This window comes from Bubalus bubalis, chromosome 19 (genome assembly GCF_019923935.1).
Source record: "Bubalus bubalis isolate 160015118507 breed Murrah chromosome 19, NDDB_SH_1, whole genome shotgun sequence".
In the NCBI taxonomy this organism is placed as follows: domain Eukaryota; kingdom Metazoa; phylum Chordata; class Mammalia; order Artiodactyla; family Bovidae; genus Bubalus; species Bubalus bubalis.
The window spans coordinates 8,413,347-8,433,688 of NC_059175.1; the positions used below are offsets into that span (position 1 = coordinate 8,413,347).

A 20,342-nucleotide genomic window follows, 5' to 3' on the forward strand; every position below is an offset into this window, starting at 1 on the left:
AGGAAATGGCACCCCACTCCAGTGTTCTTGCCTGGAGAATCCCAGGGACGGCGCAGCCTGATGAGCTTCTGTCTATGGGGTCGCACAGAGTCGGATACAACTGAAGTGACTCTGCAGCAGCATAAAAAAGGAAAAAGGAAAGAAATACAACAAGATTCCCTGTACACTTGGCCCAGTTTCCTGAAATAACATTTTGCAAAACTACAAAATAGTGTCACAAAAAGGATACTGATAATGATGCAATCTACCAGCCTCACTCAGTTCTAAGGCATTTTCATTCAGCCAATACACATTTGCTTTTATTCTATCAATATTTCTAAATGATCTATATAAAAATTCTTTGTTTTTACCTCTCATAACTCATCTTCAGTTCAGTTCAGTCACTCAGTCGTGTCCGACTCTTTGCGACCCCATGGACTGCAGCACGCCAGGCCTGCCTCTCCATCACCAACTCCCGGAGTTTACTCAAACTCATGTCCATCCAGTTGGTGATGCCATCCAACCATCCAATCTTTACAATAAATTTTAGGGTTTCACACTTCTCTATAGTTACATATCTCAGCATTCTCATTCTTTCTACATATGTAAACTTAAGCAGTTCAATTCTCATTCCTCCAAAGCATGGGCCTTGAGGTCAAGGATTCTGAAATTTAATCCCAGTATTCTGCCATGTACTTAGTTTGGGCAAATAACTTAACGTCTCAATATTTCCATCATCTGTAAAATGGGAATAAAAGCACCTATTTCAAAGAGTTCCTGAAGATCAAGCTTTGCCTGCAAAGCAGTTGACACAGTACCTGGTACAAATAAGTACTCACTAAACTTTTAGCCATAACTATTTACTATTTCTTTACCAAGACTTTTTTAACAGCATTCCATTCCAGTATCTTCAACCATTCCAACCTCTTTAACATCCTAACCTTACCATATATGTCCATCTGTTCATTCACTGAGCAAAAAAGTACTATTTACACATAATGAAGATAAACAGATGAATCAAATACAGAACCTTTCTTCACAAAAGCACAATTACTAAAATCTAAGTTAGACAACAACGATGGTACAGGCAAATGAGGGGATATAGCATTTTCTAGAGTACACATGAACATAACTAAGGTACCAAGGGCACAAAGGGAGTATGAATAGGAAACAGCAAGCAGTTCAGGTTGGCTGCAGTGGAGGATGACAGAAAAGAAGTAATGGAAAGTAACACTAAAGACTGGGCAAGGGCAGATCCTGAAAGGCTTTGAATCTAAGTCCAGAATCTAAAGTTCATTCTGTCTATAAAGAAGAAATGCAGAGTGCATCATGAGAAAAGCTAGGCTGGATGAAGCACAAGCTGGAATCAAGATTGCCAGGAAAAATACCAATAACCCCATATATGCAGATGACACCACCCTTATGGCAGAAAGTGAAGAAGAACTAAAAAGCCTCTTCATGAAAGTGAAAGAAGAGAGTGAAAAAGTTGGCTTAAAACTCAACATTCAGAAAACTAAGATCATGGCATCTTGTCCCATCACTTCATGGCAAATACATGGAGAAACAGTGGAAACAGTGGCAGACTTTTTTTTTGGGGGGGGGGGGCTCCAAAATCACTGCAGATGGTGACTGCAGCCATGAAATTAAAAGACGCTTACTCCTTGGAAGGAAAGTTATGATAAACCTAGACAGCATATTAAAAAGCAGACATTAATTTGCTAACAAAGGTCCGTCTAGTCAAGGCTATGGTTTTTCCAGTAGTCATGAATGGATGTGAGAGTTGGACAGTAAAGAAAGCTGAGCACCGAAGAATTGATGCTTTTGAACTGTGGTGTTGGGAGACGACTCTTGAGAGTCCCTTGGACTGCAAGGAGATCCAACCAGTCCATCCTAAAGAAGATCAGTCCTGAGTGTTCATTGGAAGGACTGATGCTGAAGCTGAAACTCCAATACTTTGGGCACCTGATACGGAGAACTGACTCATTGGAAAAGACCCTGATGCTGGGAAAGACTGAAGATGGAGAAGGGGAGAAGGGGATGACAGAGGATGAGATGGTTGGATGGCATCACCGACTCAACGGACATGAGTTTGGGTAAACTCCAGGAGTTGGTGATAGACAGGGAGGCCTGGTGTACTGCAGTCCATGGGGTCGCAGAGAGACGGACACGACTGAGGGACTGAACTGATAATGAAAAGACAGCGATTTATGAGTAAGGCAGTTATTAAGTTCATAATTATACAGCCAAGGCATTAATATGCTATACAATGTAAGATAGACTAGAGAAATCTTTACTGTGCCTGTATTTAGAAACCTCCTGCTACATTCAATGATATGAGGAGGAAAGCCTGAAGGGAAAAATACTGAAGAAACTGAATCAATACAATGTAAAACTTAATGAAATGTGGGAAAAAGGAAGTGAAGATGATTTAGGTTTTAAAGTTAGTATTGTGAACTAAAGAAAAATGGCTCAGACTTCTCAAATCACTTATTCATTTTCCTGAATTCTAAACTAGATTTTAACTTCAGTCCACTGAGAACTGAATACTTTTTACCTGTGGAGTGAAAACAAGTATCTTGAAAGAATATGGAATAAATGATTTTAAAAATCTAGAAGACTGTAAGTATAATAAATAGATTCAAGAAATCTATTAAATAGAAGACTGTAAGTATGCTGAGTAGGTAAGAGAATGCTGCTTATGATATCTGATATAAAATGTATATTAAATGTGAGATTAAGGAAACCTATAGTCATCTCTTCATAAAATAGGAAAGAGGATTCCTATACTCACTGGTATGTCCCCAGGGTCTAGAACAGTACCTAGAATCCTGTGAGCACTCGATAAAAACACTGAATACATACATGAATGAGGAAAGAAAATTTAAATTCTTACTAAATTTTAAGAAAGGTTCTCCACTGTCTTCAATGCTCTGAGGGCTCAATATTCTCTTCCACTCTTTGTCTTATAAAATGGCCTTCTGTTGCTAACTACACTTATGAAAATATAAATTTTAATATATTCATTTAGTAAAGTATGATAACCACTTTAGTAAGTAAGTGTTAGTTGCTCAATCATGTCTGACTCTTTGCGACCCCATGGACTACAGCCTGCCAGACTCCTCTGTCCATGGAATTCTCCAGGCAAGAATACTGCAGTGGGTTGCCATTCCCTTCTCCAGGGCATCTTCCTGACCCAGGGATCAAACCCATGTCTGTTGCATTGCAGACAGATTCTGTACTGTGTGAGCCACCAGGGAAGCCCATGATAGCCATTTTAGGTAGTACTGAATTATTAATACTGAAGGTCAAAACAAAAACCTAATGTACCATCTGACACAAAGTAAATGACATCTGAGGTTTCACACAGATTTTTAGGTATCTCCCAAGCTCCATTTTGCAATTTTGGAATTTAAAGGCAAACACACTTGTTACTGAATGGGAAATATGAATATGCGTCCTTGCAGAGTCTGTCATCTTACCAGGTCTTTCCTTCCCAGTGCCTTTTGACTCAGCAAATTTTTGTATCAAGCTTTCAACTGTAGTATTGGCCATGTTATTTATAAATTCTTCATGGACCTGTTAAAATGAAATAAAGATAAGTTTTTTTCATTTTCCATAAATATTCTTACTGTATTTCAGACAAAATTTCCACAAAACAATTAAAATAGAAGTCAGTGCAGTGACATGTTTATATCTGAGTGTTTTAGAGACATCAGTCTTATAAGAAATAAAACTCATAAAGCAATGAAAATAGTATTAGAATTTTAGTAACAAAGTTTAACAGACTTCATCTTTCTGTTATATTTCAATGCACCCTAAATATCATCATTAAACCACTTTTATATTTTTGGAAAATTTCTAAGTATAAATTCTATAACTTACTAAAGTTGCTATTCTAAATCTTAAAATAAAACTTTAAAAAAGAAATATTCAAAAATTGTTAACAGCAGACTTTTAATGTAAAGAGACTGAGCAAAGTTAATTTTAAAAATTAAATTATCATCCTTGATAGGATTACAAACTCCAGGTTATTTCATATTTAATACATGTGAATATATAGTCTTTATATAGTCTTCATCTGAAATAATTCAGTACCACGTAATGAGTTTGGATTTTTAAAGTCATAGAGAACATGAAACTCTCATGAATCAGTTTACTAAAAGTGAAAACTTACCTGGCCTATTTGCAGATGAATTTCCTTAATAGCATTTGACAAGGATCCTATAATTTCTTTTATGTGAATGAGATGAGTTTGTTCAATATCCTGAAATTTCTGGGGAGCAAATACATAAAAAAAAAAAAATTACACACACACAGATATATTCTGAAATTAAAACAAATTTTTCGAAGTCATCTTAATACAGCTAACCAAATTTAACAAGTTACCATTATTATATAAAATTTAACAATGCTTTAAAAAGCAGAGACGTTGCTTTGCCAATGAAGTCCATCTAGTCAAAGCTTTGGTTTTTCCAATAGTCATAAATGGATGTGAGAGTTGGACAGTAAAGCTGAGCGCCAAAGAATTGATGCTTTTGAACTATGGTGTTGGAGAAGACTCTTGAGAGTCCCTTGGACTGCAAGGATCCAACCAGTCCATCCTAAAGGAAATCAGTCCTAAATATTCATCAGAAGGACTGATGTTGAAGTTGGTGTCCAATACTTTGGACACCTGTTGCGAAGAACTGACTCATTTGAAAAGGCCCTGATACTGGGAATGATTGAAGGCAGGAGGAGAAAGGGACGACAGAGGATGAGATGGTTGGATGACTCAATGGACATGAGCTTGAGTAAGCTCCAGGAGTTTGTGTTGGACAGGGAGGCCTGGCGTGCTGCAGTCCATGGGGTCGCAAAGAGTTGGACACAACTCAGCGACTGAACTGAACTATGCTTCTAGACAAATGAGTCTAGTTAACATACTGAAATATAACATCAGAAAAAGTTAACTTTTTGTTGTGCCATTTCACAGGCAAATATGAATTTTTTCAGTATTAGAAGATACCACAAATTAAAATCTATAATCAGGGTCAGAAAATTAGGAGGAGACCCAGAAGAGAATAGTGTCAAAAAACCAAAGGAGAAGTATTTAAAAAAACTGAAAAACAACGAGCTGGCAGAGCTAAAACTACAGTTTACTTCTTAAGACTTTACAATCTAGCCCAGGGACTTTCAAAATGTCTGATTCTTAAAATGTTAATATGTACTCTCCAAAAGAGGTAGTCTATGGTTTAAGAAATCTGTGAAAACGTGTGTGTATACTCTATCTCAGCAGTTCTCAACTGAAGGCAGGGATGATTCAGATGACCTGGGGAATGTTTTCAAATTATAAAACACACAGATCCCCCAGCACTATTCAGGAAATGGGCTAGCAAGAGGTAAGAATATTGCTGGGAAAAAATTCCACGTTACTGTGGCCTTTACTTCCCGGGAAGAAAACCAGTGCTATACTTCGCTTCACAAGAAATATATTAGAAACTGAAGTAACTGAGAAATACTACAGTAACAAAGCTTATTTTACTCTGCTTAACCCTGTGTCTTCCAAATTTAACCATACAACCCTTCTTTTCCTCCCTGAATATCTATTAATATCTCACCGAACAATAATATTCTTCAAAACAGGATTTCGGAAATGCTGAACTAGTCATTTTCAAATAAAAAAAGAAAAAATACATCTGTCATTTCCACTGCCAAAACTGACTACCCTCTTTCTTGGCAAATCATATCAGGTCTAAGGAGCAGGCCTAGATTTTTGCTATTTTTCCCTAGTTTATCAAATTAAATTCCCTCACCCCATATTAAATGTTCAGTTTCCTTCAGCATGCATCAGAAATCTATAAGCCAAATAATCATATCCGTATTTGTATAAAGGGTATGAACTTCAAAAAAAAAATCAATAATGGTGAAATTACAGTTTTGGCAGTAATGTAACAACAGTCCAAAAACTTACCAATTTTATTCGTGAGGAATGACAGAGTTAAAATACAGAACTTATTTTGGCTAATTCCGACCAAGTCCAATAAGAATACCAAAACTGCAAGATCCTGAATTATTCTTAAGAACTGAGGAACAGTCAGCCAGAACATGATTCTACTTTATGTTTCTATTATAAGAATTCACCCTTAGCTTAACATTTGGCAATTTGATGAACAAGATATTTTCTCACAGAAAGGTAGTCTCAAATCCAGGAAAAGACTGGTCAAATGGCCACTAATTTCATATGGATGATTCCTAATACCAAGAAAACTATGCACCTTCTTTCTCTTTTGAAACACCAAACCTAAGTCAGATCCTTAATAAGTGAGAAGTATCTTGAAGCGTGAAGACAAACAGAACCTAAAAGCATGATTTAGCTGCAATTTTGAAATTATGCTTTATTTCTGGTGGGAAGGTATTGCTAAATATCACAATTCCCCAATATTAGTGACTATTAAATAAATTCAGTTATTTGGCAAAGGAATATAGTATCAAGTGTTTGAATATAAATGAATAAACTTTCTTGAACAGATTTTTCTTCCTTGCATTCAAATTCACTGGGCTCATATTATTGTTACATTAGCTTTTTTATTTATTTATTTTATTATTTTTTTTTTTTTTTTTTAGCTTTTTTAAAAAGTAAAATTTTGTCAGCCACTACAGACGAACAAAAATTGGGTTCAAAATTGGGAAAGGAGTATGACAAGGCTATATATTGTCACCCTGCCTGAGTACATCATGTGAAATACTGGGCTGGACGAATCACAAGCTGGAATCAAGACTGCCAGGAGAAACATCAAAAACCTCAGATATGCAGATGGATGATAGCACTCTAATGGCAGAAAGTGAAGAACTAAAGAGCCCTTGATGAGGGAGAAAGAGGAGAGTTAAAAAGCTGGCTTTGAACTCAACATTCAAAAACCTAGGATCATGGCATCCAGTCCCATCACTTCATGGCAAATACATGAGGAAAAAGTGGAAACAGTGACAGATTTTCTTTTCTTGGGCTCCAAAATCACAGTGGATGGCGACTGCAGCCATGAAATTTAACAACGCTTGCTCCTTGGAAGAAAAGCAGAGTACTGGAATGGGTTGCCATTGCCTTCTCCTAGAGAGCATATTAAAAAGCAGAGACATTACTTTGCCAACAAAAGTCTGTATAGTCAAAGCTATGGTTTCTCCAGTAGTCATGTATGTATGTGAGAGTTGGATCATAAAGAAGGCTGAGCGCTAAAGAATTGATGCTTTTGAACTGTGGTGTTGGAGAAGACTAGAGAGTCCCTTGGACAGCAAGGAGATCAAACCAGTCAATCCTAAAGGAAATCAACCCTGAATATTCACTGGAAGGACTGATGCTGAAGCTGAAGCTCCAATATTTTGGCTGATGCTGATGTGAAGAGCCAACTCGCTGGAAAAGACCCTGATGCTGAGAATATTGAAGGCAGCAGGAGAAGGGGACAATAAATGATGAGATGGTTGGATGGCATCACCGACTCAATGGACATGAATTTGAGCAAACCGCAGGAGATAGTAAAGGACAGGGAAGCCTGGCGTGCTGCATGGGGTCCATGGAGTCACAAAGGGTCAGATATGACTTAGCAACTGAACACCACCACCACAGATAGATAGATAGATAGATATAAAAGACTCTAATACTAAACTTAATCTGAGGGTGTTAATGAAACAAATCTCAAATTCTTTGTACTAGCCATGTTACTGTTCAAAGTAAACAAAATCTCCCTACTGTTTCAAGTTAAACTGATAGTGGTGAAAAGCATAAGCATAGTCACAATTTTAGTCATGCTTATTCTTAACTCAGGGTTTCCCAGGTGGCTCAGTGGTCAAAAAAAAAAAAAAAAATTCCACTTGTCAGTGTAGGAGCCACAGAAGATGCATCCCTGGATGGGGAAGATCCCCTGGAGGAGGAAATGGCAACCCATCCCAGTATTCTTGCCTGGAAAATCCCACGGACAGAGAAACCTGGCTGACTACAGTCCAAGGGGTTGCAAAGGAGTCAGACATGACCGAGTGACTGAGCACACATTCTCAAGTGAAAAAATTTACATCACAAGTACTCCAAGTAAAGTCTAAGTTCTTTCACCCAAGGACTCAATTTCTTCTCACTCTGGTGTGGTCCTGCCACCAAAATCTCATTACTGCTAGACTGACAGACCCCTTTCCCATTAGGATTAGGTCAACCTGCTTGGCCTGGAACAAAAACCAAAGAAGCAAAAGAATTCTTTCCCCTTCTAAGTAACCCAAAATAAAGTCTACTACCTATTAAGAAACAAAAGTTAACCTGTTCTATGGTTGTGTGTACATGCTAGAGAGAGAGAGAAAGAGTGAAAACGAGAGAAAACATACACGTATTAGCACCGCATACCATCACCTTTATTTAAAAGCAGCGTGGCTAAACATCTGCTCAAACAAATTAATTATTCCATCTTGGGATTGGCAAGATAAACAATTAAAATGCCAATCTGAAAAAAAAAATGTAATGAGGAAGCAGAAAGAGGGAAGGGAAAAATAAGTGCTGAAATTCTATATAAGGTAACACATACAAACAAAAACACTGACTTGAACAAATTCTAACTTCTCTTTTTTCAAATTAAATAACTGAAGGCAAGATTTTCACTGATTGAAACTAATCATTCTGATAGAAAATAAATCAATAACTGCCTTATAAATGAGTGTTCCTAATGATTTGAAAGATAAAGGAGAACTTGCTGGAGCGCACAACCACCACAGTTGCTACAGAAATGGTAACCTTCTATCTCACTGGAGTGGGAGCCTCATTTAGCACAACTAAAACCTTCCTGAAACATTATCACTTCTGAGCTGCCAGGACATGACCCTTTCCAGTTTTCTTCCTTCTCTGGCTTCTCCTACTTGGGTTTCAGCATCTCTTCCTCTTCCAAACTGACAATGATGAACCTCTCAGAGTTTGGCCTTAATTCCCACTCTCTATCCAAAGATGATGTCATTATGGTTTTGTATACTGCCAAGCCCCTATATTATAAAGGCCCAATTCTTTATTCAGAATTTTCGGGATCAAGTGTTTGGGAATTTAAATATTTTGGATTTTTTTTAAATAAAGGTTAACGTGTTATCATATATGTCATTATACTACCAGTAGGATCTGCAGTGGCATGTTTATCAAACACTAAAGGAAAGCATTTATATTCAGCCTAAGTAGGATAAAGAGACTATATATAGCCTCACATCAGATCAAATCAAGTTCTGCTGCCAAATGAATTCTAGAAAAAAAAAGGGGGGGGGGGTTTCAGAGAATTCAGAATTATCAATAAGGGACTGTGAACATTATGTCCAGTCCAGATTACTTAGAGCCTCCAAAACAGCCATTTGCTTTCTCCACTTAAGTATATAGGGATTAATCCCCGATGGTTCAGTGGATAAAGAATCAGCCTACAATGCAGGAGATCCCCTTCCGACCCCTCAAACTAACAGCTCTTCATCTAGACTTTGCTATTTATCTCTGTCAAACCTGGAAGAGACCTGGAACTCCTTCAGAATTCTCCCATCCACCCTAACCCTGCCACATCCAAATGTATTCACTTCTCTCATTCTCCAACGCCACCACACTGACTCTTATCCTTCTAACTGGACTACAATACTACCTTCCAAATTGGACTCATGATTCTCCTTTGGCCTCACTATAATCCATTCTTCGTGAAACTGTCAAAATTAGCTTTAAAAATGCAGATCATATCATGTTGTATCCCTGCATACAGCTCTTCAGTGCCTTCCAACTGCTCTTAGAAGAAAACCTAAGCCCTCACTAGAGCCTGGTCCTTGACTATTTCTTTAATCTCATTTCTAACCACCATCTCTCCTGTTTTAGTAAGCATTTTTACTTTCTAGAATGTGGAGCTCTTTTATACACCTAGGCCTTCATAGCCATGGTCCCCAATGCCTGGAACACGCATACCCTAGATTGTCTTGTACCGATTCTTCAAGGCTCAATTTTAAATGTTAGTTCTCCAAAAAGGCCTTTCCTAACTCCCTAATCCAAATTAAGTGAAGGCCACTCAGTCATGTCCGACTCTTTTGACCTCACAGGCTATACAGTCCATGAAATTCTCCAGGCCAGAATACTGGAACGGGAAGTCTATCCCTTCTCCAGCGGATCTTCCTGACCGAGGAATCAAACCAGGGTCTCCTGCATTGCAGGTATTTTCTATACCAGCTGAGCTACCCGGGAAGTCTCTAGTCCAAATTAGGTCATCTCTATAATTCTATCTCATGATCTCATGGAAGCCTGTTCTTTTCCTTTGTAACATTTATAATAATCTGTAACTTTATAATTAAGCATATATTTAATGTCTGTCTCCCGCCTCTATACTGTATACTCCACATAAAGCACAGAGAATTTATTTACATACATACTGTATACATCTAGCATCTAGCAGTGCCTGCAACATGGTAAGACGAGTGCATTATGCCTACACACGAGCACGCAAACCCTTTGTTTCTGGGACATGACTCATTTAGCACTCCAAGCAGGATGACGCCCTAGAATCCAGAAAGGCAGATTCATAAAGTCCTTCTTCATACTTACAGAGTGCCTACCATGAGCTAGGAACTATTTTAAATGCAGAGGAGACAGCAGCACACAAGTCAGTCTCTGCTCTCACAGAACTTACTCAATGGTGGAAGACAGACAATAAAAAATACGGGCAGCAAAGCTAGTGTGCTTCACCACATTTCTAGTCCTCTCAGACACGATGACTAAGAATGCTCTAAAAAGAGCTTTCTCTACCAGTCTCAGTGCCCGAGTGAAGAGCTGACTCATCATGGGCAGGCAGCACGCACTTGCTACTGCGATCCCCTGAGACCTGCGGGGACTCTGTCACCACAGCACACCCGTCCTATCCTGTCTGAAACAGTAAGTAAAATTCATGGTGTTAGATGATGACAGCTGCTAAGGAAAAAACAAACCAAGAGGACAAGACGTGAGGGTAGAAGCTTTGGATATGATTCATAAAAGGCACCCATCTTAAATCTAGCCCTGTAATTAAGGCCTTAAGAATATCAAATTGAATATAATTTATCCCAAGTTAATGGGAGACAGACTTTTTAAAATCTTCTATTTTCCCTTACTAAAATGGATAGCAGGGATTCTTGATTGCTTTATGTATTAACTACTACATCCTCAGCACTGAGTGATTTCCAGTTTTCTACTTAAGTCAATTTTAAAACCCATACATAATCTTCATCATCTACCAATGTCCTCATTTTCTCCAATACTCTTTAAACATTCTCTTCTAGTTGATCTGAACAATCCCTTATGATATTATAACTACTGACTGACCAAAATTTTCAATCTCCAAAACAAGAGGTGTATTTTTAAAACAGCATTATTAAAATATTGAGACTGTGCATTTTAACAGTTTCTATATAAAAAAATCTTATGACAGAAAAAATTATTTATATCAGAAATATATTTAATATAACTTACTGTAATTTATAAACAATAAATACAAATATCCTATTTTAGATTTAAAGCCTTAAAAGTACCAACCTGAGCTGTTTCTGTCATTTTCTGTTCAAAATCTGCTTTTGCTAATGCATACTTTTCCACATAGAGTTTGTAAGTATCTGTAGCTTTCTTAGATTTAACAGCTGCCTGTAACAAAACAAAAACATTTAGAATTACACAAAATCACTTTACTTTCCTTAAAAAAAAAAAAAAAAAAAGTGCATTTTAAGAGATGAGGCCTATGCTGAGTTCAAGATGACATAAACTAACTTTAACACCTTTTTTCAAGTCTTTCTTATTAGTGTTTTTGTTATGGTCATACAATGATGTAGAAATTAAATCCTAATTCTCTTGTCCAATGGAATGTGCTTTTAAAAGTTAAAATACTTTCATTTATAACCCAGAGGAAGATCACACAATCACATTATAACAGTACAATGTTACTAAAAATTCAGCAATCAAGAATGTGACAATACCAGCAGAATATGCTATGAGTCTTCTTCCTTTCTCCCACAACAGATACTCCATTTAAGGTCTGATCAGTGACTATAAAGCTAGCACGAAAGTTGAAAAAAAAAAAAAAAAAATCAATTTTCCTTGATGTTGCTTAATTTTTTTTACACTTCAGAAAGTCAATAATTTGTTTTCATCATTGTCTATTTTTCAAGATTTCTATTTTTTAATTGCTACTGTATTATAAGTTTTAATTTTTATCAAAGTTACTTATTCAACACAAAATTAACAATATATTAAATATTAGGCACTATGGAACAGGAAGACAAATTATGTAGGACTCTTTTCCTCAGGGAGTTCATAAAAGAAGCATAACCTATACAAAAAAGGCTAGAAATTGGTGGAAAGTAACCAGTAGATTGGGGCAGACATGTGGCTATCAAGAATTTAATTATTCTCAAAAGACTGCTCAATTTGAATACAGGAAGTCTGAAGGGAGGGGGTGTTGAAGTAAATAAGAGTTTAAAGAAGATCAAAAAATAAGAGAGAAGCTATAGCACTTCAAGAAAGATCTCCACTTTCTTGCTATGAGTGAAGAAGAGAAGGCTGTGGTTGGAAACTTCAGAATAAAGTTTCAAGCCATGGTTATGGAGGATGCAACTGGTAATAATTACAGGAGTAAAAGTATTACAAAGAACCACTGAGGGCTAAGCTGCAAAACCTGGAATTTGTACACAGACAATCAGAACCATAGGCAATTATTTCCAGCTACGTTCAGGAGTCTAAAAATAAGTATTAGAAACTAATATATTAAGTATTTGAAACACAAAGTTGGGTTTACCAGGAGGGTGGGAATGGCAAGAGATGCATCCAGTTCCAGACCCTAAAAAAGTACCTCCGCACTGTCTTGAAAATCTTACTGCATATATTATATTAAACATAGATGTGCTATCCTTGCTGGCCTTTATAAACAAAGAATACAGGACACCACTTTATCTTGCAGTGTATTAAAACCATATCTTGTATCAAAACTGAATGTGGTTTCCATTCATGGTCTGGCAACAAAGATCCCACATGCCAGGGAACAACCAAGTCCGATGCTCTAGGGCCCGTGCACAACTACTGAGCCTGGGGGCTGCAGCTACAGAGCCCAGGCGCTGCAATCGAAATCCCCGCGTGACGCAATGAAGAGCCTGTGCGCCACAACTAAGACTCAATGCAGCCAAATAAAATAAATAAGTAAACAGGAAACTGGGTCAGAAGAAACTAAGCTTTAAAAGCAATAGCTGCATTTCTTCTCATAATTAAAAGACGGGTTCTAATAGATTACCTAGTGATAATGAAAGAAATCCTGTATTTTATCATTTCCTTAGCATTATAAATAAATTTACTGATATACTACTGGAAATAATTCTGTTTAAGGGTCTATATAATTTTCCCAGTAACATCTTATGAATCAAATGTATACATAAAAAATAAGTACTTTGTCATAGTCCACAAATATGAGTAACTTCTAAATGGCACTTTATAAAAGGGTTTGTAAATGAAGATGAGAAGCATACTATGTCATAATATCCAGTAAGTATGTTTTCAAGTTCACACACACAAAAAATAGTTCAAAGATCTATGTTTTAAAAAAAAAATCTACATTCATGGTAATAAAGAGCTTATTACAGGCCAAAATATTTACTTAAGCTTGGATTTAACTACATATGAATCAGAGACACACTAACACCTCAAGTATCACAAGCAACAATATCACCTCTTGAGCAGAACAATTAGAAAAAAGCACTGCTTTCTCTTCTTTTTGCTGATTCAGAAGATTTAAATTATACTCTTTTCAGTAGTTATGCTTAATGTTATACTTGACTACTACTAATTCTAAGTGAAGTCGCTCAGTCGTGTCCGACTCTTTGCGACCCCATGGACTGTAGCCTACCAGGCTCCTCTATCCATGGGATTTTCCAGGCAATAGTACTGGAGTGGATTGCCATTCCCTTCTCCAGGGGATCTTCCCAACCCAGGGATTGAACCCAGGTCTCCCGCATTGTAGACAAACGCTTTACTGTCTGAGCCACCAGGGAAGTCTAATATACCATTAATTGTAAAACACACCATTATTTTGTATACCACTCAAACAGAAAAACACTGTCAATTAAACCATGAAATAATGCTTTCTTATCACTTAAAATTTTTATTTTAGACTTATTGTAAGAGCTCTTTTAGACTTACTTGGAGGTAGATTTTTATTCTTGTGTGATAAAAATAAAAAAGAAAGCAAAATGAACTGTTTGAGATACTCCTAAATCTTTCTTCACATTCAGAGTCTGACTCTTCTCAGTTACTTCCAAGTCAGGGGCTGCTAAGGTCTGCTTTCCCCCCCACATATTATCATCTTCAAAATCACCAAAAATATTACTGACAGAGAATATCTTAAAAGTGCTGCACCACCATCTTCAGATTTTCTTCCAAACAGTGGTGTTCACATTTTCTTGATTTTACCAGGTCTCAACGAAAGGTTTTCAAATAACAGTCAGCACCATTCCTCCCTCCATGGTCTTAACGTGGCCTGTGACCTGAAACACCAGTGCTGCAGCTGTCCAGCCAAGCCACCAGACACACAACCGAGCTCACAGAGCCGTGAGACCGCACGGCAGACGCCTCCTGCCCAGTGACTGTAACAACACCGCCATGTCAAGATGCATTCTAGTTTCAGAGATGTGAGGGAAAAGATACGCCTGGTAGCTTTTAACATTCTCTTTTTTTTTCTGGTGTCTCAGTCTGAATTATCTTTATTTAACCTGCTTAATACCGAGAATGTATTTATGATCTAATTCTTGAATTTCTTTAATTCTTAAAAAATTCTAATCTGTTAACTCTTCAAATATTACCTGTCTACCATCCTCTCCAATTTTTTTCTTCTAAAATCCACAGCAGACCATGGTGACCTTTACTCTCTGCATATGTCACTGGTAAGTTCCCAAATTCAGTCTTTCACTATATCAACTCTAAAGTTTACCTTCTCTAACGCTTTTTTAAAATTGAAATAACTATATATTTCATTGCCAAGTTTTCTAGTTAGCCGTTTTCCCATCTACTAGTTGTTTCATTTGTCTTTCTTAATTTCTTTTATATAAGTGTTACGTTCATCTGCAACTCTGAACATCCTCAACATATATGAATGTTTCTGATCATGTTTAATAAATCTAAATTTTATTTGAACTGAATTCTTCTTCTAGTTGTTAAATTTGTTGCCATCTCTCTTAACAAAGGTATCCCTTGCTTTCCCAAAGTTTGTCTTATGCCACTTTGCTTTTACTAATGAATTACATTAGTACCTGTCTTCACAAACTGGAAAAAAATCCAGGGAGGATTTTCACTTTTACAAAAAAAAAAAGGTGAAAAGAAAAGCAGTACTCAGTGTTTGCTTTGCAGGAGCCAATATGAAGGGAGCACACACCCTGAGACCAGTGAGAGTGATCCAAGCTCCTTTCCAGGATCTACTCTTAGAATCTCAGCATTGGTCTCTACAGATCTGAACTGCTTCTGTAAGCATCTGTGCTTTAACTCAATTTCCTTCATATGTTCATTAGCAAGATGTGTTCTAAGGCAACTGCTTCTCTGCCATTTTGGTTCACGTAAGTTTTCATGTGAAAAATCCACTGTTGTATAGCAGGGGAAAGCTATATGAGATTTCTTAAGGTGTACTCTAAAAGTGTGGTTGTTTGCTCATTTCAAGTGTGAGGTTTCTTTTTTTTCCTCTCTTCTCCCTGTCCCTCCATCGGTGGACAACTCTATAGAATACAAGGTAAACATCACCTCCTAGAACTGTGTTGTATTTAATCATTTATGCTCACCCGTCCCCATCTAGCAGTTTCAGGTTATCTCCTGCCAGCCCTCCAAGGTTCCAATTTACTACCAGTCTTACAAAGGCAGCTTTTAATTACATCCCTGAAAGAATATTGAGGATATGATCAAATAGTCATAATCAGGGCAAATCCGTGGCCTGATTGCCACTCAACTGTGTCCGTTAAGCCCCAGCTTCCAATAATGCTTTAGCCTTTCAGCAGCACAAGTCTTTTTTTTTTTTTTGCTATTTATAGCTTCACCAAGTGAGTGGGGTTCCTTGTGGCTTCACCTCAAGTGGGCAGTATTTAGTCCCCTATACCATACAAGAGCTAAACTCCACTGCCTAACTTAGGACTTTGTGTCCAACAAGCCTGCATAATCAATCCTGACACATGCCTTTGAGTTTCTGTTCCATTTCTAGTTCATTAAGAAGAATAATATTGTTTTTCTGCTGCTGCTAAGTCACTCCAGTCGTGTCCGACTCTGTGTGACCCAACAGACGGCAGCCCACCAGGCTCCCCCGTCCCTGGGATTCTCCAGGCAAGAACACTGGAGTGGGTTGCCATTTCCCTCTTCAATGCATGAAAGTGAAAAGTGAAAGGGAAGTCGCTCAGTCGTGTCCGACTCTTCGCAACCCCATGGACTGCAGCCCACCAGGCTCCTCCATCCATGGGATTCTCCAGGTAAGAGTACTGGAGTGGGGTGCCATTGCCTTTTATTTTGCTTTACTTTCTCTTTTTATATTTTATTCTTAACTGCTGTGTCTGAAATGCTGTGTTTGAAAATCATGAATTTGCTGTGCCTCATTTTTTACCTCCTCCCAATTTTTATTTATTGCACAACACTAAAGGAAACATAATATCCCAAATTCCATTGACTGTTTTGATTTTTCCAGATTTCTAGTTTTTTCTCATGTATATACAATTTTATAATTATTATAATTGTAAGATAGTTACATTTTTTTTAACTGGATATTTCAAATAATCTACAAAGCTTTCAAAATTATCACTCTCTATGACTGATTCCTAAATGATAATATACCACATCAAACAAGTGGATGGTTAAACTGTTTTGAAAGGGGGAAAAAAAAAATCTACTTTCAATCAAGATGAGAGTCAGGGAAAGCGTTGTGGTTTACCACAATGCTAGATACATGGGCTCAAAGTCAGCAATAAATCACCCACAACATATATTTATAGCTTACCTTCAAGTATCTATTGCCTTGCTAAATATACCAAAGTCTAGCTTAAAAATTTTTTTTACCTTATTATTAAATCTTATACCAAGGACTATCTCATCAATTATCTTATACAAATAGCCTACAAATATGTCACTGATATAAAGCAATCATCCCTTTTCATGTATTTGCTAAACTACTTACCATACACAACATATTTTGCAAACCTACTTATGTTTCACTTAGGGAAATCATTAACACGCAGTGACTTTCATCTTTAACATGAGATCATCTTGAGTGTTTAAAGATTAAATGCAGTCTTGTATTTGAAAACGCTTTGAAAACACAGAGGTATTATTTTTATTACAATTACCTTTTCTATTTCTCTCTGTGTAGCTCCTTCCTTTTTCAAACGTTCCTGTTCTACACACTTGGTGTTATAATTTTCCTTGGATTTCTGGAGGGCCTGAGTTATGCTCTGAATGGCTTGAACAGCTTCCAGAGTTCCTGCAACTTCTTCTTTAGTCTGTTAGGTATGAAATGATTCATCAAAATAACAGAACTACAAAGTATTCAATATCTGACCAACCAAACCAATGATTAACAAAACTGATACCTTTTTATGTGACTTTACTTGTTCTTCTCCATACTTCTGAACTTCCTTTATTAATTCTTGTAATTTTCTAACAAGATCCAAGTGACAATTTGCTAATTTCTCTGTAGATGTTTTGAATACATCCCACACTGGTGCAAATGTTCTAAAGTGAAGAAAACACGGGAATAATTTACTAAAAGGAAAAAAATAGTTTAAAGCTCCAAAAAGAACCTAATAGAACCAAAATAGGAAATAACGAGCAAGAGATGAGATGAAATTAAATCACAAATGAAATGACTGAAAGACTGATCTTGATTTTTAGGCCTTGATTAATTATTTAAAATATTTTTATACCTCAGATACACAGAAATGACTTAATTCATACTACAGGTCTGGCCATGACCCTCTCTTAATTATAAAATGTCATTTTCTGAGTTGATTTGGTTATTTAGATTTTTATCAGAAGACTTTCTAATCACTGTCTGTTTAAAACTAATCTATTATCAAATCTCAATTTTAGACCCTGTAGTGCTCCATTTAAAAAGTTTCATTGAAAATAAAAGCTCCTGGAAATTCCCTGGCAATCCAGTTAGGACTCCACACTTCCAATGCAGAGGGCACAGGTTGAACCCCTGGTCAAGGAACTAAGATCCCATAAGCCATGCCATGCAGTGTGGCCAAATAAAAAAATACAATTAAAAAGTAAAAACTCTTCTGAATTTCAACATGCAAAAGTTAAATCTGCACATGATTTTCTAAGTGTCTTCATCATTAAAGTTTATTTAAGAATCATTTTAGAACTGTTTTCCGAAAATTTGTTTCAGATTTTACCCATGTACTTCAACAAACACTAGACGGTCCCCTTTCTACTACACTTGGTACAGAACGTATGACATTTTTCTATCACTTTTTCTCAACATTGAGAATTTAATATTTTTAGCAGGTTCAAGTACTTCCAAGAATGACTATACTATAATATCTTGGGTAATACTTAGGATGCCAAAGGTCAGTTTAATTTGGTCAGTAGAGAATGATTTAAGAGTAATTTTATCCTATGCTTTCCTCAGGTATTTTGTCAGATATTTTCAACAGCACTTGCCTTGCTCTATGATAAAACAAAAACAAAGAGTAGCAATGATCACTAAGGCAAGAAGGTAGAGAAAGAAATCACTCATCCTAATATGTACTCTACCAGTTGCTGTGTTTCTTAGCCTGCAAGAAAGCTGACTGACAATCATTTTAAGCAGTAACAATAATGTTCAAAGAGGATAAATACTTAAATAGGACTGTTCTGATTAGATCTTACCTCCCACTTTAGAATCTAATCAGCACTAAAACTGGCAAGTAATTACATGGAAAATTTCAAGAGAAAAAAGGACACCTGAAAAGTATGCACTCACAACAGCACCAAAATACATGTATATCACTTCCAGTAAACCCGATACCTGACAGTCTAGATTTCACAAAACAAACCAGAGTGTCCCTTCACTTTAACAAACGAGGTTTAGCACAAGATTTCTTTAAATAAGGTTTCTTTAAGGAATTACAACTATTCCATTTTATAAAGGTTGATACACACAACTTTTTTCTGGCCAAGTAATACACAGTAACATACAATAAGCACTAAGAAATGAAGCTAATGAATCCAAAATATGTTTAAATGAAATTAAATTCAGAAAGATAAAATTCAATTTCAGTAATATTTAAAATCTTTATAATCTTAAGTAACAACACTAACAGAAAAAATGAAATAACATCTATTATTCATGAAAGACATACATTTCAAAGACAGAACTGACAACTTTATTAGGAAAGTTACTGACAACTTTATTAGGAAACACGTGTTTTTTCCTACCTCCCACCTGGTAACAAAAATAAGGTAGAATTTCCTAGATTAAAACTATGGCCTCATGTTCAGTGAACTAAGACAAATATCATACAATATTACTCATGTGTGGAACCTAAAACAAAGGACGGCATAAATGAACTTATTTACAAAACAGAAGTAGTCATAGATGTGGAAAACAAACTTATGGTGACCGGGAAAAGGGGGAGGAGGGATAAATTGTGAGACAGGGAGTGACAGATACAAACCACTATGTATAAAATATACCTAACAATAACCTATTGTATATCACAGGGAACTCTACTCAATACTCTGTTAATGGCCTACATGGGAAAAGAACCTTAAAAAAACAAACGTAGAGTCACAGATGTAGAAAACAAACAAACTTATGGTTACCAAGGGGTGGGGGAGGATAAACTGGGAGACTACTATATATAAAATAGATAACTGATAAGCACCTACGCTATATGCAAAGCACAGGAACTCTACTCAGTACTCTATAATGACCTGTATGGGAAAAGAAATTTTAAAAAGACTGGGTGTGTGTGTGTATACATACACACACACACACACACACACACACACACACACACACACACACATATGGATAACTGATTCACTTTGCTGTACAACTGAAATTAACACAACACTGTAAATCAACTATATTCCAATAAAAATTGTTTTAAAATATTATTTCTAAAATATCAATCATACTGGAAACCTAAAAGAGTTAGCGTATGAAAGAAAATAATTTGTTATATATATGTTAAAAAAAAAAGCCAATTCGTTAAAGCTAGTTTCTATTATTGCAGTTATTCTGTGGCCCTTCTACTGTAGTCAATAAAGAAGAAATTATGTTTAGAAGAGGCAAAGTCTACCTGGAGGAGTTAAAAAGAGGAGGATGTGAAAAAAGTGAGGAGAGAGAGGGAAAAAGAAGGAAGAACGAAGTTGCATGGAAGGAACCAATAAT

The 20,342-nt window shown here is 36.5% G+C and overlaps 1 protein-coding gene across 1 annotated transcript in view; it reads right to left on the reverse strand.

The window, feature by feature from the left end:
- The window catches only part of FCHO2 (FCH and mu domain containing endocytic adaptor 2), a 123,888-nt gene that overhangs the window by 69,938 nt on the left and 33,608 nt on the right, over positions 1-20,342 (reverse strand). The window contains exons 4-8 of the mRNA XM_006062110.4: positions 17,548-17,689; positions 17,305-17,457; positions 11,495-11,599; positions 4,154-4,252; positions 3,459-3,555 (exon numbers count right to left, since the gene is read on the reverse strand). Coding sequence (XP_006062172.1) covers positions 3,459-3,555; positions 4,154-4,252; positions 11,495-11,599; positions 17,305-17,457; positions 17,548-17,689 — 596 coding nt within the window. The remainder of the gene's footprint in view (positions 1-3,458; positions 3,556-4,153; positions 4,253-11,494; positions 11,600-17,304; positions 17,458-17,547; positions 17,690-20,342) is intronic.